The sequence below is a fragment of the Dendrobates tinctorius genome, unplaced genomic scaffold (assembly GCF_039654945.1).
Source record: "Dendrobates tinctorius isolate UK_male_01 unplaced genomic scaffold, ASM3965494v1 ptg000120l, whole genome shotgun sequence".
In the NCBI taxonomy this organism is placed as follows: domain Eukaryota; kingdom Metazoa; phylum Chordata; class Amphibia; order Anura; family Dendrobatidae; genus Dendrobates; species Dendrobates tinctorius.
This window is the reverse complement of record NW_027361788.1, coordinates 27,805,114-27,827,123: the sequence shown is the minus strand read 5'-3', so window position 1 is coordinate 27,827,123 and position 22,010 is coordinate 27,805,114. Positions and strand designations below refer to the sequence as shown.

The following is a 22,010-nucleotide window of genomic DNA, read 5'->3' as shown; positions in this document are numbered from 1 at the left end:
CAAGACCAGGTTGAGGTCCCACGTCTCCAACGGACGTTTGTAGGGGGGAACCAATCGGGAAACCCCTTGGAGAAAAGTCTTCACTTGCGGCTTGTTAGCAATACGCCTCTGAAAGAGCACTGAGAGCGCTGACACCTGGCTCTTCAGGGAGCCCAGGGATAGCCCGGCATCCAGGCCTGACTGAAGGAAACCGAGGACCTTTGGAAGAGAATAGGGAAGTGGAATCTGCCCACGAGAGTCGCACCATGTGAAGAAAATCTTCCAGGTACGATAGTAAATCCTGGCTGAAGTTGGCTTTCGAGCCCTGATCATGGTTTTAACAACGTCCGGTGAAAAACCTGCTTGGGTCAAAACCCAGGTCTCAATGGCCACGCCGTCAAATTGAGAGCCCCTGAGTTCTGGTGGAAGAACGGGCCTTGTGACAGGAGGTCGGGACGTGTGGGGAGACGCCAGGGAGCGTCTGCTGTGAGTTGCACGACGTCGGTGTACCATGTACGCCTGGGCCAGTCTGGAGCGATCAGAATGGTGGGAACACCCTCTTGTTTGATCTTCCTCAGGACTCTGGAGATCAGGGGGAGGGGTGGAAAAATGTACAGAAGCTGGAACTGGGTCCAGTCCTGAACCAGGGCATCTGCTCCGAGCAACCGCGGATCGTGCGTCCTGGCCATGAAATTGGGAACCTTGGCATTGAGATGGGATGCCATGAGATCCACGTCCGGGGTCCCCCAACGATGACAGATCTGACAGAAGACTTCGGGATGGAGAGACCATTCCCCCGAGTCCATTCCTTGTCGGCTGAGATAGTCGGCTTCCCAGTTGTCCACACCCAGAATGTGGACCGCGGAGAGTACCGACCTTGCAGCCTCCACCCATTGTAGGATACGCGTTACTTCGGTCATTGCCTGGATGCTGCGGGTGCCGCCTTGATGGTTCACGTATGCCACTGCCGTGCCATTGTCCGACTGTACTCTGATATGAGAGTCTGCCAGCAAGTGATGGAAGGCTTTCAACGCCAGGAAGATGGCCTGAATTTCCAGGATGTTGATGGGCATGTCGATTCCCTTGGTGACCACCTGCCTTGCGCTCTGTGATGTAGGTGCACCGCGCCCCAACCCATAAGGCTTGCGTCGGTGGTCAAAACCTTCCATTGACCGGAGAGAAAGGATTTTCCCCTTGCAAGCGAGGTTGGCTCGAGCCACCAGTGCAGGGACCTCCTGGTGTTTGCTGATAAGCGGAACTCCCTGTCGAGGGAGAACGGATTCCTGTCCCAGGACTTGAGGATGGCCAGTTGAAGGGGTCTGAGGTGAAACTGGGCAAATGGTACCGCCTCCATTGCTGCTGCCATCCTGCCAAGTACTCTCATGGCATACTGGAGAGATCTGGGGGACTTGCGGAGGAGTGTGTGAACTCCCAGACGGAGAGCCAGTGCCTTGTCCCTGGGGGAGGATCACCAGACCCTTGGAGGTGTCGAATAGCATCCCCAGGAAGGACAGAGACTGACTCGGGGTAGTCGAGGACTTCTGTAAATTGACTAACCATCCCAGGCGCGTCAGAGTGTCGATCGTGATCGAGACGTTGACCTCGCTGATGAGAAGGTCATCCAGGTATGGAACGACTACTATGCCTCTGGAGTGCAGAACGTCCATGGTAGCTGCCATGACCTTTGTAAATGTTCTGGGAGCTGTGGCGAGACAGAACGGGAGGGCCACAAACTGGTAATGGTCTTGGTTGATTGCGAATCTGAGAAACCTCTGATGGGCGGGAGCAATCGGTATATGCTGGTATGCGTCCTGTATGTCTATGGAGGCAAGATATTCTCCTTTTTCCATAGACGCAACGATTGACCAGAGGGATTCCATGCGGAAGTGACAAACTCGAACCTACTTGTTGAGTTGCTTGAGGTCTAGTATGGGTCGGACGCTGCCTCCCTTCTTGGGCACCACGAACAGGTTGGAGTAGAACCCTCAGAAGCGCTCTTCTGCTGGGACTGGCACTATGACTCCTGCTCTCAGGAGGGAAGAAACCGCTTGATGGAAGGCCTGAGCTTTGAGCGGGGATTTTGGAGGGACAGAGGGAAAAAAACCTGTGCGGTGGGCTGGTAGTAAACTCGATTTTGTATCCTGAAGACACTATTTCCTCTTGACCCACTTGTCTTCTGTAATAGGCAGCCAGACCTGCTGAAAGAGTAGCAGTCGTCCGCCTACAAGTGGCGTGTCTTACAGAGGGCATGAGTCAGGATGAGGAAAAAGTCTGAGGTTTTCCTCCTTTAGGTTTTGCCTGGCTTGCCTTTGATTGCCAGTTCCTGTCCGGCCTCTGTGCCGCACGTGTGTTGTCCCTGCGGGGGGAACGATTACGGTTTTGTGCTGGGCGTGAGACGGACCAGCCTGAAGAATTCCGAAAGGATCGGAAACGAGATCGATTACGCCTTTTAAACGTGCGTTTTGGTCTTAGTTGAGGAAGGGAAGTACTTTTGCCCCCGGTAGCATTGGATATCATTGTATCCAGCTTTTCACCGAAAAGACGGCCACTGAAGTACGGGAGATTTGTTAGGGACTTTTTTGAGGCCGCATCCGCTTTCCATTCTCTTAGCCAGAGAATTCGCCGGATTGTGATGGCGTTTGATGCTATTCCCGCTATTCCTCTTGCAGAGTCCAACGCTGCATGGACCATGTAATCTGCCACCACTGCAATTTGCACCGCCTGGTCCGCCAGCTGAGGATTTGAAGCTTGAAGGCCCTTTTGCAATAGATCAGCCCAAGCCATGATGGCCTTGGCTGCCCAAACTGAAGCAAATGCGAGAGCCAAAGAGGCACCTGCCGCTTCAAAGATTGAACGAGCCATGCGTTCGACTTGTCTGTCTGCTGTGTGCTTGAGGGTTGAACTGTCCGGCAGCGAGAGAAGCGTTTGTGCTGCCAGCCTAGAGACTGGAGGGTCCACTTCAGGCGGATCTGTCCAATCCTTGGTGTCTTTCTGTGGAAAGGTGTATTTTGCTTCCGAATACTTGCGATTGGCAAATTTTTTCTCAGGCTGCGAAAAATGCTTAGAAAGGATTTTTTGAAATTCCGGGTGATTAGGGAAGACCTTCGATGGTTTCTGAACACTTTCAAAGGAAATCTTTTGTTCTGGTGCTTCTGGGGTTGGATCTGAAATGTCCAGCACCCGAAGGATGGAAGAGACGATATCCTCAACTATCGCAGTATTGCTAGGTGGACAAGGGAGCAAAGCGTTCTCTGTTTCGTTATCTGAATTGGAGTCACATATGCCCTCTGAGTCCTGCGCATCGCTAAGGAGCTCCCTAGCGGGAGAACTAGAGCGGAGGTTTCCCGTGTCTGGGATCGTTGTGGATATCGGCATTGTCCTTCTCTATCAGGGGACGGCCTCGGTGACCTCAGGCCACTGTGTCTTTCACTGGAGGGGGAAGACCTATTGCTATGTGAGGACACAGATTAACGCGACCTGTGGGTCCGCTTACGCCTCGAACTCTCGGAAGCGCCCTGATCATGAGACCGGACGTCCCTTTGCTGGATAACGTTCATAGCCGAGACATGACCCTGCAGAGCCTGCAGTAATGTGGAGGTCAGGTTATCTATAGACTGTGTCATAGACTGCGACATCTGAGTCGCCCATTCCGGCGCAGTAGCGGTCGCAGAAGCGTTGGTAGGGACTTCTTGGGGTTCTGCTCCGCTGGGGAGAGTGGCCTTGCAGGCTGTGCAGACTGCATAAAAGCAGTCTTGCCTGGTTCTTTTCCTTGAGCCCAACATAGTACCTAGGCTGATTAGTGGAGGCCCTACAGGGGTATCTACGCAGAGGAAAGGAGTAGGAGAGTGCTATATGGTATAGGAATTCACAGCTGAGTACCAAGGACCCAGCTGTGATCTTACCCCACCGGTGCTCCCCCTTAGGTCCAGCGCTGATAAGTCCCACATCCTGTGCCCCCCGGAGACTGCTGTGCTGCTTTCTTCCAGGTGCAGCAAGATGGCCACCGGATTCTGAGGTGGAGGAGGAGGGGGGCGGAGAGCTGGATAAAGGGCGCGCTGGGCCATGTAAAAGCGCGCCCTTCCTGCCTCGATCCACCCCTTCTATGACACTACAGTGTCATTTTTGTCATCCGGGGGGCGGGAATGGGGCGGCAACTTCGGCTAGGCCGAAGCCGCGGCCTAAATTTGAGGTCTCCTGCCCAGCAGGGCTCCAGGACGGCGCGGTCGTCCGCGGGGGGGGGGGGGCGGATTTAAACCAGACCCCCCCAGAATGAAAGGAGGGCTGGCGGTGGGGCCATATATGTGACTGGGGCCCTGTGGAGGGTCCCTTGGGGCGCCATTGCTGCAGAGACCGGGGCGCAGGGAGCCCGGTCTCTGATAAGTGCCGTGCCTCGCTGCACCTCCCCCGGTCCCAAAAGGAGCCCACAGGTGGACTGGGGTGCCTGGTACAGGCCCTACCTGCGGTGTCTCAACCTAATACCCCCAGAGGGGGATTAGGGAGGGTGCTGCTGTCACCGTCAGGGGGCTTCATCGTCGCCTCGACCTCGACCCAGAGCCGGACGGAACTGAGGAAGGAGGGGGGTCTCGACCTCGAACCAGTACCCGAGGGACTGGTGAGGGAGCGACATGGGGAATAGCCACCTCGACCTCAACCGGGTACCCCTAATAGGGGACCGAGGAGGGAGCCATGCCGGGAGTCTCGCTGGAGACCCTCTTTTCTTCATCTGTAGTCCTTTGGAAAAAAAATCCAGGTAAAAAGACGGACTAAGAAAAAAAAATCTTAGGTGTGCCTCCTGCGACACTAAGCAAAAACTGGAGAAGGCTGACGCCGTCCAGGGGTGTATACTGCAGAGGAGGAGCCAAAGTTAATCTTTTTCAGATTATGCATAGTGTCGCCTCCTAGTGGACAGCAGCATAACACCCACGGTTCTGTGTCCCCCAATAAGGCGACAGAGTAAATATTCCAGAATGTTCTAGATGTGAATAAAATACCACTTTTTGTTACAACTTAGAAAGATATTTTCTTTATAGATTTAAATTAAAACACGAAAAATCTTTTTTTTTGAAAATTTTGAAATGAAAAAGAGGGGGAACTTTTTTAAATATTTTACAAATTTGATGATACTAATGTCATTTGTATGGAATTGTTCCACCATTGTAAGAGGTTTCATTTTCGTTTTGCAAAATTTTTAAAATAGTCATCACCCTACTGTATATACATCACATAGGACACAATGACACTTCTGTATATACATTACGTAAGACACACAGATTGCTGTATATACATCACATAGGATACACTGAGACTGTTGTATATACATCATGTAAGATACAGTACACTGACACTATTTTGTACACAACACATAGGATACACTGAGACTTGTGAATACATCATATAGGATACTCTGAGAATTCTATATACATCAGTTAAGATACACTGAGACTGCTGTATATATATATATATATATATATATATATATATATATATATATATATTTACCTCACATAGGCTACTCTGATACTGCTGTATACATCACTGACACAGCTGTTTATAAATCACATAGGATACACTGAGACTTCTATACAGATCACATAAGATACATTGAGACTGTTATATACACATCACATAGAATACATTGAAACTGCTGTATATATTACACAGGTGTTGCTAAGACTGTTTATACATCACATAGGATACACTAAGACTTCTGCATATATATCACATAGGATACAATGAGACTGTTGTATAATCACATAGGATACAGAGACTTCTGTATATTCATCTCATAGGATACCCTGAGACTGCTTTATATACATCACATAGGACACACTGAGACTGCTGTATATACATCACATAGGACACACTGAGATTGTTGTGTATACATTACATCGGACACACTGACTGCTGTATATACATTACGTAAGACACAGACTGCTGTATATACTTCACATAGGATACAGAGACTTCTGTGTATTCATCTCATAGGATACACCTGAGACTGCTGGGTATACATCACATAGGATTCACTGAGACTTCTATATACATCACATAAGATACACTGACACTGCTGTTTATCAATCACATAAGATACACTGACACTGCTGTATATACATCACGTAATATACAGAGACTATTGTGTATACATTACATAGGATACACTGAGACTTGTGTATACGTCATATAAGATACACTGAGACTATCGTGTATACATCACATAGAATACACTGAGATTTCTATTTACATCACATAAGATACACTGAGACTGCTGTATACATCACATGCGATACACTGACACTGCTGTTTATAAATTAAATAGGATACACTGAGACTTCTATATGGAACACATAAGATACACTGAGACTACTATATACACATCACATAGGATACATTGAAACTGCTGTATATATTACACAGGAGACACTAAGATTGTTGTTTATACATCACATAGGATACACTAATACTTCTGCATATACATCATATAGGAGACACTGAGACCGCTGTATAAACATCACATAAGCGACACTGAGCCTGCAAAGACATCATAGGAAATGTAGTATTTATTAGAGGGGAACAAGCAATGAACATGTCACACAACCCAGAAATGTTAGCTGTGCTCTTGGACAGATATTTATTTTGCCTTTTAGTCCCGGACAGAAGATAAGATTGAACGATTTAAAAAAGCCGTGGAATATTATTCAGTCGCCACCAAGCAGCGCCCCCCTCAGCTCAGTTCTTCTCCTTTCATTGGTGAGTATGTTGGGAGTGAAGGGTGTGTGCAGTACTTACCGCAGGGTCAGACTGCTGAGCTCCTGCTTTCCTTAGTTGCAGGATATGGACCTAATCAGTTTGGCGTTCCTCCTCTGCAACACAACCAAATGGGCGGAGTACATATGGGCAAACCTATGGTGAGCATTCCTCCCTGCATGTCATCTGCTTGTGTTTTATATAACGTACTGTGATTTGTTGTTAAAGGGGTTGTCTATTATTTGAGAAGGCGCTCTTTACTGTATGCCGAATCCCCCTCATTACTTGTGGATATTTGTGAAAAATATCATTAATAATTGATTTCTGCCAACCTGAAGAATCATTCTTTATTGACCATATCAGGACCAGGCCATTTTTTTGTTTTCCTACTTGCAGTTATAAAAGCTCTAAACATAATTTTTATTCAGATACTCAAATAATTTTTGGCTTTTTTTCTTTAGATACCCGGGGAAAATATATGGAAAACATGTGTCTGTTTTTCACAGTAGTAAAAATGTCTTTTAAATTGTGTTCCCCTTTACCTAACAATTATTTTATTATTTATTGGACATGTTTTTTTGTTTGTTTTTTTCTCTTTTTTTATTTTTTCATAAAAAAAGACCTTTAAGTTGGCATTTTAAAATTTAGATCAATTTATTTTTATCACTGTTATCCCCTGTAACTGGTATATATTCCCAGTTCCACGCCAAATTCAGCCTCCTGCTTGAACATCAGAGCCGATGTGGTTCTGCTAGGAACTTGCAGTTCCTGCTTTCTCTCGGCACCCGACAATCACATGATCGCTGGGTCTGGAGGAGGAAGCACTTTCAGCCCTTGTAAAATGTATTTGTTTAGCACTGAGTGTAAAGCGATCAGTAAAGGTACTGTCACACTAAGCGATATTGCTAGCAATATCGCTATAACTTGTGACATTATAGCGATATTGCTAGCGACATCGCTGTGTCTGATACTTACCTACGACCGCTCCCCCACTGCTTATCGCTGATCGCGCGAGAACGTCCTGGACTGTTTCTCGTCGTCAGCTTCCTGCGGCGCTTCCTGTGGAGAGACGAGCGTGGACGCGGGCGGGAGGACGCAGGATCGCCTCGTCTGACAGGTAAGTAGCGACCCCCGACCCCTGCGATGTCGCTGGTGAGATCTGCCTGTGTGGCAGCTCACTAGCGACCACTTAGCGATGCACCAGCGATCCTGACCGCGTCATATCGCTGGTCGGGATCGCTGGTACATCGCTAAGTGTGACAGTACCTTTAGACAGACATGGTAATAAACCATCTCTGTCTTCTCTATGGGGAGTCTGGCTGTGCCTTGACAACTGTTCTTGCAGCTGTTTACTCTGCAGTGACATTTTGGAACGTCACTGCTGAGTAAAATGTGGACCATCAGTCTAAGGACTGTTTAAGTAGTTAAGATAATAACTAAAACTTGTCTTCTTTTGTAGTTTGGACACCACCAGATGCACCCAAAGCTGCAGTATCAGCACCATCCATTTCCTCCAGGCCCCAATTCTGGGTTTGTGTTCCCTCCTCACCACATGGGCGACTTGTCTCACTTCCACGATGACAACCTGCTAAAAAGTGGCCCGTTCTCTGGCTGGTCCCTGCCGTACGACACAACCACTTCCAAGTTCCCCAATTCCTTATCTTTGAAGCCTTGCACTTCCTCAGGCCAAGAATCATCACCCTCCTCTTCTTCTGATGAAGACCAAAACGGGGCCGCATCCAAGTAAGTCCCCACTGTCAGGGGACGTGTATCATTCATGGTCAACCTCACGTATGGGAATTTTGTGGTAAGCTTTTTATTTCCTTTGCGCAGTCATGTGACAGATACTCGTCAGCATAAGACAAACTGGGAGGAAAGCTCCGGTGACAAGCTCTCACAAAACTGGGGCCATCAGGCAGGAGGTGGAGAGACTGGCCAGAACATGGGGCACCATGAGATTCCATCATTGCTGTCCATGGCTACAAGAAATCACATGGACATCACCACTCCACCTCTACCTCCAGTGGCCCCCGAAGTCTTACGGGTGGCCGAACATAGACATCGCCGTGGTCTTATGTATCCATACATTTACCATGTGCTTACCAAGGTAAGACATACAAAAGGGGTGTTCTCACACTCGTCCGTACCTACACCCCGTCATCCCCCACAACGTTGTTGTGGGTTGCAGCTGGGGACCTAATAAAACCCCCATCGCTGCCATATTTATGTTTAGCTTGTGATTTACTGAAATATTACAATATATAGTATAAGTGATAAAACAATTATAGGCTCAAGCCCCCTAAGAGGACTAAAACGCTTTTTCAGGGGATCTCTTTCATCTGATGCCTTTTATTCCCCCACCCACATAGGGCGAGATTAAACTGCCTGTTTGCATAGAGGACGAGTGCAATCCTGACCTTCCACCTGCGGCCATCCTCTTCCGCCCAGCTCGCCAGTATGTGTACGGAGTTCTTTTCAGCCTCGCTGAGACCCAGAGGCGCCTGGAGCGACTCGCCATGCGCCGTCGCCTGCCTGTGGACGGTGAGCCATTAACCTGCCTATTTTTTATGGCCATTTTCTCATCTGTGCTCTGGCTTTGTGTCCTGACGTCCATGGAGTAGCTCCACTTTTGCCAACATTTAATAGGCTAATGAAATGATAGTTCAGAGAATAAACCAGTGGTGCCGTATGACACTTGTTTACTTCTGGTCTCTGATCATTTTCCGTTTGCTCTACACAAATCCTTTGTTCTGCTAAGCTGCCTTATCTAATCTTCCTAAGGATATTTCTGCCTGCTGTTTGTGCGTTTGCTGTCCACCCTTCACTGGATATTCATTCAGGGGTGACTGTAGTTTATAGGATTGTGATGATCATAAAAGCATCCGGGCCTCTGTGGTGAAAGGTCAGGTTTGAAGCAGATTTTTTTTTGTCCTAATGCTTCAGCATTTCGGGTCATCTCATCGTCATCCTAGCTCAAAAATCAAAAGCAGAAGTTGACCCCTGCTGCAGATTTAGACTGGGAGTTTCACCTTTTGCAATGCAGTCTGCAGCTGATTAGTCCTATGTGGCAGTATAAGGGGCTTCAGTGACAGTATAAGGTCCCCAGCATATTTAGGATCTATAGGTGCAGCCTACATGAGGTGTTTGTTTTTTATTTTTACTCACATTGAGTTATTATAAAAGTCTGTAGTGTATGCCATAGTTATAAAAGTAGAAATACTTACATAGTATGCTGATAAGAATGTCTAAAGACAGTATGGTGCTGGTGCCCCATTGTGCATTTCACCCTCGTTTCATCAGGACACGCCACACACCCCCTGATGAAGTGAGGGGTGAAACACGTGTTGGGGCACCAGCACCATACTGTCTTTAGACATTATTATCAGCATAGTATGTAAGTATTTCTACTTTCATAACTATGGCATATAATACAGACTTTTACAGGGCTGTGGAATCGGTAAGTCAAACCTCTGACTCTGACTTCACGACTCCGACTCCCTCATAAAAGGGCTGTGGAGTCAGTAAGCCAAATCTCCGGCTCCTCAGTTTCCATGACTCTGACTTTGACTCTGGCACTTTACAAACCTTCGTAAACTTTATTGTATAACCTCATAGTATTACTTGATGTATGCATGGTCCTCCAGTGCATTTCTCTGCTTTTTAGATCCATATATATATATATATATATATATTTGGATTCAATAATAAAGGAATTGTTTTAGTTGAGACATTGATGCACCTTTTTATTTTTTGTGGTATTGTTCTTTAAATGTTAACAATTTTCTTTTGGTGACTTCTTGTTGCCTAGGAGACCGAAAACTGCTGCCAGACAGCAGAAGGTGCGCCGTGCTTTCAAGCTCTTTTCTATTGAGCTTGTAAGCAGTGTTTTGACGTTGGAGTGTGATATTACCTCCTAATCCCGTGCAGTGCTTTACAAGATAGCAATGGTGGCCGGTTTCCTAGACAACGAGCTGTAAACAACAGAAAAGTGTTAATATCTCAAGAACGGCTGCATATTTTAATAAGTAGTAAATTGCAAAAATGCTTGTATTTACATGCACTATCCAGCAATATATTTATCTATGAAGGTGGAAATAACCCTTTATGTGCAGAACTGCAAAACAAACAGTAACGCCACAACACAGGACCTTCAAACCAAGGCTGTGGAGTCGGTAAGCCAAACCTGCGACTCCGACTCCTCAATTTCCCTTACATCGACTCCGACTCCCACATATGTTGCTTATATTTAAGTGAAAAATTTATTGTAGTACAATGTGAACATCAGACATTTAATCATTTCTATGATCCAATAATCAAGATATTTAGATAGAACATAATATCTATTTATTGGAATACAACTTTAGAACACAAAAAACTGTAGTAAATTGTAAATATGTAATACACTGTATAATATCGATTACATATATACAGTACAGACCAAAAGTTTGGACACTCCTCATTCAAAGAGTTTTCTTTGTTTTCATGACAATGAAAATTGTAGATTCACTCTGAAGGCATCAAAACTATGAATTTACACATGTGGAATTGTATAATTAACAAAAAAATGTGAAACAACTAAAAAAACTGTATGTCTTATATTCTAGGTTTTTTAAAGTAGCCACCTTTTGCTTTGGTTACTGCTTTGCATACTCTTGGCATTCTCTTGATGAGCTTCAAGAGGTAGTCACCGGAAATGGTCTTCCAACAGTCTTGAAGGAGTTCCCAGAGATGCTTAGCACTTGTTGGCCCTTATGCCTTCACTCTGCGGTCCAGCTCACCCCCAAACCATCTCGATTGGGTTCAGGTCTGGTGACTGTGGAGGCCAGGTCATCTGGCGTAGAACCCCATCACTCTCCTTCTTGGTCAAATAGCCCTTACACAGCCTGGAGGTGTATTTGGGGTCATTGTCCTGTTGAAAAATATATGATGGTCCAACTAAACGCAAACCGGATGGAATAGCATGCCGCTGCAAGATGCTATGGTCGCCATGCTTGTTCAGTATGCCTTCAATTTTGAAAAAATCCCCAACAGTGTCACCAGCAAAGCACCCCCACACCATCACATCTCCTCCTCCATGCTTCACGGTGGGAACCAGGCATGTAGAGTCCATCCGTTCACCTTTTCTGCGTCACACAAAGACATGGTGCTTGGAACCAAAGATCTCAAATTTGGACTCATCAGACCAAAGCACAGATTTCCACAGGTCTAATGTCTATTCCTTGTGTTCTTTAGCCCAAACAAGTCTCTTCTGCTTGTTGCCTGTCCTTAGCAGTGGTTTCCTAGCAGCTATTTTACCATGAAGGCCTGCTGCACTAAGTCTCCTCTTAACAGTTGTTGTAAAGATGTGTCTGCTGCTAGAACTCTGTGTGGCATTGACCTGGTCTCTAATCTGAGCTGCTGTTAACCTGCGATTTCTGAGGCTGGTGACTCAGATGAACTTATCCTCAGCAGCAGAGGTGACTCTTGGTCTTCCTTTCCTGGGGCGATCCTCATGTGAGCCAGTTTCTTTGTAGCGCTTGATGGTATATGCCACTGCACTTGGGGACACTTTCAAAGTTGTCCCAATATTTCGGATTGACTGACCTTCATTTCCTAAAGTAATGATGGCCACTCGTTTTTCTTTACTTAGAATTTGTATTATGGCAAGAAAAAAGCAGCTAACAGTCTATTCAGTAGGACTATCAGCTGTGTATCCACCAGACTTCTGCACAACACAACTGATGGTCCAAACCCCATTTATAAGGCAAGAAATCCCACTTATTAAACCTGACAGGGCACACCTGTGAAGTGAAAACCATTTCCGGTGACTACCTCTTGAAGCTCATCAAGAGAATGCCAAGAGTGTGCAAAGTGCAAAGCAGTAATCAAAGCAAAAGGTGGCTACTTTGAAGAACCTAGAATATAAGACATACAGTATTTTCAGTTGTTTCACGCTTTTTTGTTAATTATATAATTCCACATGTGTTAATTCATAGTTTTGATGCCTTCAGAGTGAATCTACAATTTTCATAGTCATGAAAATAAAGAAAACTCTTTGAATGAGAAGGTGTGTCCAAACTTTTGGCCTGTACTGTGTATATATATATATATATATATATATATAACACTATGACTTATCTCAGCTAAGACAAAGCCTAGATCCTCATGCTACATTCACACCATGGGCGTAGCCAGGATCAAACCTAGGGGGGCAGAACCTCATACTGTTCCGCAGAACCTCATACTGCACACCTCAGCTGCTGCAGAACCTCATACTGCACACCCCTACATTTGAAAATAACGCCTGCACCATAAGAAGATGTGGTGAATGCAGTCTATTTATTCCAACTATCAATTGATGTTGATGTGTTACTGAAGACGAGCAATGCCTGTCCTGGGCGTCCTTTTGGGCAGCTATGAGGTGTACCTGACTGGTGCTAAAAAAAAAAGGAGTGTAGTCTGTGTGCTACCCGGCTTTCATTCTTTTTGGTACAGATAAGATATGGATAGACAGATATGGATAAATGGATAGAGCAGATTTCTAATCTGCTTTTGCTATTGAAAACATTATCTATGAGCTCAAAAACCTTTCAGGTGATGCGGTTTTTTAAAAATCTGATCTGCTTTTGCAGCTGAAAAACGTATCCTCAAAAAACACAGGAAACGCTGTGTGTGAATGTAGCCTTAGATCAGGAATAGAACAGCCATTTATAGGACCTTTCATAACTTTCCCAAATTCCTATGAAAACATATTCAGCACATTCTGCATTGAACTACTGTACCCAATTTATTATATATTTTAGGAGTCGGTCCATTTTATACTGACTCCAACTCCACCAAAATGAGCACCGACTCCGACTCCACAGCCCTGCTTCAAACGGTGCAACTCAACCAGACCCCTGGATTGTGTGCTGCATTTTGAAGCTATTAGCTATGTGATAGGACCCTGTATGCTGTGAAAGCGAGTCTTCCACATGAGTGAAGGGTTGATATAAAGGCAGAAAATGGCAGGATGCATGTACATGCTGTGAATTATTTGCTGTTTTTGGTGTTTTTTTCCCCTAGTTCCCCCAGTGATCATCAAGGAATGGTCCGCTTATAAAGGAAAGTCTCCTCAAACACCAGAGCTGGTGTCAGCTTTGACCTTTAGAGAATGGACGTGTCCTAATTTGAAGAAATTATGGCTGGGCAAAGCTGTAGAAGACAAGAACCGCAGGATGAGAGCTTTCTTGGCGTGCATGAAGTCGGATACCCCCAGCATGCTAAATCCAGCCAACGTACCCACCCATCTCCTCCTGATGTGCTGCATCCTGCGGTGAGGAGCGGGGGGCTTCTGGTTGCCCAGTGTTGGAGTAGTCGGTGGGCTGCTGGACATGCAGGAGTCACAGCCTCTTTTTGCTCACAGATACATGATGCAGTGGCCTGGAGGACGGATATTACTGAGGCATGAGCTTGACGCCTTTTTAGCCCAAGCCGTATCCTCTCAGCTCTATGAACCTGACCAACTCCAAGAGCTGAAGGTAAGAGATGGATGGAAAATCCTAATAAAAGTGCACGTCTTTAGGTTAAGAAATAATTATCTGGTGTTGATTCACTGAGCAGATTGAAAAGCTGGATGCCCGTGGAGTGCAGCTGGCAGCTCTTTTCATGAGTGGAGTGGACACTGCACTTTTTGCCAATGACGCCTGCGGCCAGCCCGTACCCTGGGAGCATTGCTGCCCTTGGATTTACTTTGACGGGAAGCTTTTCCAGAGCAAGCTAATCCGAGCCGGCCGTGAGAAAGTCGCGTTGATCGAACTGTGCGATGGCCAGGTAAGTAGTCGGATTTCCTTAGGTCTCGGATTGGCACATTCAGGTAGAGTCATCATGGCGGTGATTTAATAATTGCCTTCTGTAGGCAGAGCAGGCAGCCAAAGTGGAGAAGATGAGACAGAGCATCTTGGAGGGGATCAATCTTAACCGCCAACCTCCTCCACCACTTCTTCCACCGCCACCATTCATGCCGCCTATGATGCCACCGTTTTACCCTGTGCCGCTGTATCCCAGAGCCATGGGTTCCATGCCACCACCTCCACCTGGAAGAAATAGAGGCTTTTCAGGTGAGTAGTCGATATCTTTCAGCACAAGGTCCCCTGTATTTTTTTTGTTCGTAACTTTTTTTTTCTCCAATGCAGGAGTTCATCCTATTCCACCACAAGGAGGCAAGCTGGAAATTGCGGGCATGGTGGTAGGTCAGTGGGCTGGCAGCAAACCCTCCCGAGGACGGGGAGCTTTTGGCATGCAAGTGGTCTCTGTTGGATGTCCAGGAAAAGGGTGAGGGTACAATCACTTTCTCGCTTGTGATAATCTATAGTTTCCACTGTCATAGTCACTTTGTTTTTTTTGTGTCTGTTTTCAGACGTGGAAGAGATAACAACTCTGTTAATAAAGTCACAAAAAACAACAAAAAAGTGAACAAACAGGTAAGAATTGAGAGGACGTGTATCTATCGCTATATCTTATCAGCTGTGGGGTGTACCTGCAGTGCAGGACAGAAACTTGCAGAAATAATCAGAATATTCTTCAGCGGTAAAGGAGTTTTCCCGTTTTGGAAAACCCCTCTTTCCCTGGCTGCAGTCTGTTTAACGCTTTAGTCCCCCTCCCTGGGTCCACTGCTGATTTTTTTCCTGCCGGTGTCTCATCGTTTTCAGCACTGACTTCACTGCAGTCAATCACTAAGCTCAACGGCTCTGCCAAAAAGCCTCTCAGAGCCACTGATTGGCTGCACATGGTGACAGGCACTGTTAGAAGCAGCAAAGTTTTGGACCCAGGGAGAGGGAGTAAAGAACACTTTGTTTGGCAGCTGGGGATGGGTTTTTTTAAACCAGAAAACGCCTTTAATATTCTTTTTTGGCCAAATTAATAGTATTCTCAGATCTCCACTTAATTTGAAGAAGTATAGACGCCATGGAATAGATGATGAGCGGCTTCCCTCGCTGTTAACGACTTCTCTTTGGGGGGGGGTCGGGGTCTCGGCATCCCAGGAGGTCAGCCCATCATCATAAAGCTATTGTATGTTATGATGAATGCCAGTGAGCACAGAGATCCCGTTATATTCATGTTCGAGGAGCAAACTTCTCTTCCTGCCTTTAGGGTCACTCTGTTTTTATTTTACCCTAGGGATCGACCGACAGCCGTAGCCCGTCCCACGTGAATGGGACCAGCGGAAACACAGTCCCCGAGGAAGAATCCAGCCCTCAAACCGTAGCATGTGCCTTACCCCGGGAATGCAGCGAGCCTTGCAGCAATGGCAACACCTCTCACTACACAGGAATGAGCAGCGAAGGCGGCGACAACTGCCGCGACGAAAAGTTGGGTCCAACAGCCCTTCAGAAGGAGGAGTGAGCAGTGCAGGAAAATACAGGGCAACCCTGGAGGAGGAGAGTGTCTTAGGGAGGTACAGAGACACCAACACCCCAAAAAAAAATGCTGCAACATATTTGCAAGTGATCCCTCTGCACACATTGTTAACCAAAATCTTCTATGGTGCTCTGATTGTCATGTGCTGCCCACATCCATTATCCTCACAACTCTGAAGTATGCCGAATCCATGCCATCCCGGTTCCTGACACAAGTAATCGGACTTAAAAAAAAAAAAAAAAATTAGTTGTGGTCTGACGGATATTGCAATGCTGCTAGATGTTCCTGGCCATAGAAGGAATAAGTTGCAATATAGAAATTTAAATAAAAAATAATTGAGGTGTTACGGGAGACAGAAATGGCACAGATTACTACTCTGATGAAACAGAGCTGAGTTTCCAGAAAAAAAAAAAATCTGTACTGACCGATTCTTAATATTAAGCATGGAAGTCCGGGAGCTGCACCTCCCTCCGGACACTCACCTCCTCCCGAATCCTCCTGCCAGACGACCCAATCCTGTAGATAATGTGGGACTTTTTGTCAGAATTTTATTAATATTATTTTTTATATGTACATATATATATAAAAATATATATATAAATATGGCCTTTGTACAAAGGGGACATTCAGGAACGAGGACTGTCATGGGCAGATTTTTCCTGCCTTCTAATAAGGTCAAGCCTGTGTTTTCTGCTGGAGTTGGTTTCCTTGCGCCGCCTCCTCCTTCCATTTCTTTCGTACGTTCGGAGCGATATCAGGGGTCCGCTTCTCCGCCAGAGCTGTTTCGGTTTGTCGTTAGCAGCTCGACTATTCACTGTCATTTGTTAGCCGGCCCTATAGAGAAACGCTCCGAAAGCGCCGGCGTATTCTGCGCTCCAACGTTAGAAGGGAAACGGGGTAGAGGTGGCCACTGAGTGACACTCTCAATTTACTGGTGGCAATCGGTATAACCCCCGGCCAGCAGGGACGCTCGCACACATCGCTTGACATCACACACAAAAAAAAAAGGTTAAACCTCAAGTTTTTTGGTGAAGATGTACTGTGAATGATTGTATGTGCATAACGTGGTCCGCGTGCCGCGGGTCTGCGCCGAGTACGCATCCAGGACTTGTCTGACAAGGCTTACTGTGTATATTGTGAATATGCAGACATTTGTGCACAGACTTTATGTACAGAGAGAGGCAGAGACAGATCTATTTATGTAACCTATAAATATATATTTAGTTAAAAAAAATGCCACATTTGCATCCTAAGCAGACCCAGTATTCCTCGAGAAGCTGCCGCTGCTGGGGGGAAGGTTTGTGGCCATTCTGACCTGTACTCCGGACGTGTAACTCACAAGATCGGGAGAGGGCTGATCTCGCCCCCGTGTCCAGCGTCGGCGCCCACCTCTCCAAAACTTAACGAAAAATGAGATTATTATTTTTTCCTTTTACAAAAGAAATGCCCTAAACTCCTTTTTTTTTTCTCCTGTTTGAGGGGGGATTGCAGCCTGTTGCTCTGCACCCTGAAATGTAGGAAACAAACCCAATTTTTTTTTTTTTTTTTTTAAACTCTTTCTTCCCATGTTTTCAGTTGTCTCTGTGGTTTCTCTTGAGCCCAGACTACGGGGTGCATCCATGACGAGAGGACTGTCCGATGCGAATGCAGTCCACTTTCTAGAGAGATTTGGTTTTCTTTCTCCCTCTTCCCCACCCCACTTCCAATGTAATTTGGTTTTCATGTATCTATCCATTTTCTGAGGGCTGTGGTCGAATAAGCCTCTGCTCCATCCTTCGGGATTGGATGTTTAGCGCTCTATTACTTCTTAAAATCCTTGGCCAGCTTTTACTTTAACCCCCCCCCAACCTATTACATATGGAGGGGTACCACCTAGTTTTTTTTTGCCGAATTGATTAATTTCATTGACGTCCTACCTCTTACCTGTGTGTCGGAGAGAGGTAGTGATTTTACACTTTGCTACAATACCATACTTCTATCCACAGAATTTAGGGACATTTCCTTTTAAAGGTCTATGTACCCAATTGCACCCATAAAGCAACTTCTCAAAGAAGCCAAAGGGGGGGCTTCATTAGCCTCAACCTTGATTAATCAGCAATGAGAAACTTTTAATGAAGACAGGCTCGGAAATTGAAATTTCGACCTTAATCATCCCGACAGGTGATATCCGAAGGCCTCAAAACACATTCAATGGTTGGCCTGATCCCACCCAAATCTTTAGATTCAGTGTAACTATCATTTTATAAATCTGTGGACTCGTTTGTAGCGGTCTGAGTGCTGAGACCAAAGCAAAAACGAGAGGGGGAATTGATGTATCCTTCCACCGCACCCTCGGCTCTCCAAGGAGCACAGCGACCAGCTGACCTATCGTTCTAGCGCTCAATAGGGATCTCGGCACTCAGATCTCCATCAACAGAAAGTTTTTAACATGTCAAAAGTTTTCTAAAACTTTTACGTACTCTTTTCAAAGAATTTGTTACTGTCAAGTGGATGCTTAACTGTGGCCGTATAATGATCCCAGTTATGAGCATCTAATTACCTGCCCCAATTGCCACTTCCAAGGGGGCTGAAGTTGTGGGTGGCGTTTGCTTCACCTTTTAAGCCATCGTGGACCACTGTACAAATATCTCACTAGAATCTGTCCTGAGGATAAGTGATGAAATGATCTGTATTTTATGACCCTCTGTAAAGCAAAGCATTGTATTCACCCACCCAGAATAGCTAGTGATTGGCAGAGTGACACCAGTGGTTACGATACTGGTACCAGTCCATGCCCCCTATACAATAGTACTTTTTTTTCCCTTCCATCCATCGTCGACTAGAAGGGATTTCCGCATGTACTCGGCTGAGCTGAGCCGATTTATCCACTGTACAGCTGGTAGAAAGGTTTTGCAGTGTTGCGGTGCTTTAACCGGCCCTTCACATTGCATGTGTTTGTGGTTTTTATTTTTTTTTTTTATTTTCTAAACGCCAAACTTTTGACAAAAGAAGGGAGGTAACGTTACAATGGTCTCTTGAAACGTTAAAAAAACAAATACCATGCGGCGGCATAAACTTCTCATTCTGCACCTTGCTGATGATAATAACGGGAGTCGTGCCAGGCCGCTCTCTGACGTTGGCGTCCACCAATGCCCTGCTGCTCGGATCTCTTGTATTATTTTAGGCATTGTTATGAAATACATTGTCCTGGGAGCGTTCAGCCCAGGAGTCGTGACGAATACTCTCCTCTGAGTACTTCCTATGGCCGTCTCGATGACCACAGCGTACCAGAGGTCAAAAAAAAGTTTTGTTCATAGAGGGGGGAACCTATCCTGATTTTTCACAGGGAAGGGGAAAAAAAAAGAACAGATAGTTTCCCACACAGAAGTGTCAACTTGTGAATTTTCTTTTTTTTTTCAGCCGTTAAACTTTTTTTTTTTTTTGTTCATATATTTCTTTTTACCGCATTTCACATTGTAAAACTAATTTTAATCACACGTAAACATCCACTATTAATTTGCCACACTTGATTTTTGTCAATTTTTTTTTTTTTTTTATCATGTGGTGTACGCACATAATGTAGCCGGTGAGCGGCAATTTAAACTGTTTTTTTTCCCCCCTTCTCACCGGGAGTTTAGTTGAAATGTTTCTCACTAACCATAATCTCTCTTGATGTTGAATTAAAGTAACCGCTAATCTCGTTTTATTAGATCACAAAAAATTGTTTAAAGCTGCACTTTTCCTGATACCTTTCTGATGGTAAACTCATGTGTTCCACCATTGGCGTTTTTTGTCCTTCCTCTCACGTTCTGCCTGCATCCAGGACGTGCGCAAGGACAACTCGGCATATATGGAAGATTTTTTGAATTATTTTTTTTTTTTATAATTTTATTTTACTTACTATTTTTTTATTTTATTTTACTTTAATTATTTTTTTTTATTTTCTTTCTTTTTTTTTTTTCCCCTTTTTTGTGCCGTTTGACTTCAGAAAGGTCATTTTGAGCAATTGCTGGCTTCAACCAATTAAGCGCACTTAATGTAGAAGGGGTTAGTAGCAGATATTCATTCTGTTTTGCAATGTTCGGTTACCCGGCTAGGATATATATATATGTTTTTTTGTTTGTTTTTTTGGTGTTAAACGGGGTAGGGTGGGTGGGCAGTTATTGTTGATGTAACACTGTTCTTTATTATAGACATATTGCTCGAATTGACTTATGGTAGAAACCCCTCTGTAATCTGTATGAATGGGTGACGGCTTTTGAGCCTGAGCCCACCAAACTGGTAGGACGTTTTGGGAATGGTAGCTGTGAGTGTATCATGCACAGTCTGACATGGAAAAAACAAGGCACATTCATGATACTTTATCTAACGCTACACAGTAGTGTGGTACTTTGACGTATATATATATTAACCGAAAAACCACTCCCAGTATTCTGGGACCTTCCCCACTTTTACATCACAACACGCCATAAATGAAGACTACGCTTTTTTTTGTCACTGCAGCACTTAACGTAAACCCTTGCGGTAGTTTTTTTTTTCATCCAAAGGTTTCAATCGTGTTGCGTGGGGGAAAGACTGCGGAGTGCGATTTAACCCTGCACTGATAACTTTTTTTTTTTTTTTTTTACATCCTGGTCATTTCCATTGTTGAGAGTCTCAAGAAGGGGCAGCCGGTAAAACCCATTCATCTTTTATTTACTCACATATTTCTGATATATATATATTTTATGGCTCTATCACACCTACCGCTGAATTAATGGTGTCTTTTTCAGGAGTTTTTAATTTTTAGATGTTCTTGAAACAAAAACAAAAAAACAACCTACAAGCAAACTAATAATGTCTTCTTGAGACTTGTAAGACGTTGACAATTAAGAAAAAGAAAAAAAAATACAAAAAAAATAATATATCGTCCTCGCACCCGATTCCTTTTGGGTGTAGACTTTTGACCCATCTGTATCTGCCGCACATGTATTTGTGATAGTACGCTTCTTTTTAAATTCCTGGTTTAGTGGTAACTTAATTGCGAATTTAATTTTCTTTTTTTCAAGAAGAAACAGAACCTTTTGAAAGCAAATCTTGCTGACTTTCAAAGTGTAAGTATATCTATTTTGTAAGCCCCGCTCCCTGTTAAACCCGATTTTAATATAAACTTCCCGCTTTTCTCTTCAGTTTTATTGTTTTTTTTTGTTTTTTTTGGAGGTTTTTATTTTTTAGCTAGGTGAAAATTTCACTGCAATGAATCTTTGTTAGTAATTTCATGTTTTAACTGAATACTGTCTGTGTTTTAATTACAGTCATACACAAAAAAAAATATCTAAAAAAGCAAAAAAAAAACATGGCTTCTGGATTATATTTTCTCCCCCCCACCTGTTAATAAACGCCCCACCCCCTCTTTTATGCTAGTCACCTGTTTAGTGGATGGGTAATGTGTAACTATCTCCCACCTCCCAAAAATCTTCCTGTCCTGTAATCCCTCGCCCCCCAGCATCTCCATAGTTTATCAATGTAAGTTAGAGCGGCAAAACTCTTGAGAATGTCTGCTGTTGTTGAGAAGGTGGTGAACTTATGATGCAGAATGTTTAGGAACGCTTCATGGAGGAGCTTGGTTTCCAGTTAGAAAGACTTACAATGCTTAATAAAGTCTATTCTTTTAGTAAAAAATCTGTGTCTCGCTTTTTCTTTTTTTATTGCGCCAAAAAGAGGGGGGGTTTTTGCAGCTTTCTCCTATGCCCATTTGTCAACAATTGCCCTGAGCACACTATATATTTCTGAAATGGTTTCATCCACCCGATTGACCTCCAATGTAAGCGACGCTGGAAAAAAACAACTATTTTAGGTACTCAATGTAAAATCTCTTACTTGTTGCGCGGCCTGGCTATGGAGGAGTAAGGTCGCACACTCCACAGCTCCCTTCCCTGGACAGGCTCCAG

General features: G+C 44.8%; 1 protein-coding gene across 2 annotated transcripts in view; it reads left to right on the top strand.

Annotated features, from left to right (window-relative positions):
- Positions 1-21,741, top strand: part of FAM120C (family with sequence similarity 120 member C) — a 47,644-nt gene extending 25,903 nt beyond the window's left edge. Inside the window, exons 5-16 of one of the 2 annotated variants that reach the window (XM_073540965.1) lie at positions 6,624-6,726; positions 6,802-6,884; positions 8,183-8,466; positions 8,557-8,830; positions 9,093-9,264; positions 13,768-14,017; positions 14,108-14,222; positions 14,305-14,514; positions 14,600-14,801; positions 14,901-15,015; positions 15,101-15,164; positions 15,862-21,741. In XM_073540965.1, the coding sequence (XP_073397066.1) occupies positions 6,624-6,726; positions 6,802-6,884; positions 8,183-8,466; positions 8,557-8,830; positions 9,093-9,264; positions 13,768-14,017; positions 14,108-14,222; positions 14,305-14,514; positions 14,600-14,801; positions 14,901-15,015; positions 15,101-15,164; positions 15,862-16,086 (2,097 nt within the window). In that variant the 3' untranslated portion in view covers positions 16,087-21,741. Of the gene's footprint in view, positions 1-6,623; positions 6,727-6,801; positions 6,885-8,182; positions 8,467-8,556; positions 8,831-9,092; positions 9,265-13,767; positions 14,018-14,107; positions 14,223-14,304; positions 14,515-14,599; positions 14,802-14,876; positions 15,016-15,100; positions 15,165-15,861 lie in introns of both variants that reach the window. The other variant, XM_073540964.1, reaches the window with a different exon arrangement.
- The last annotated feature ends 269 nt before the right edge of the window (positions 21,742-22,010 follow it).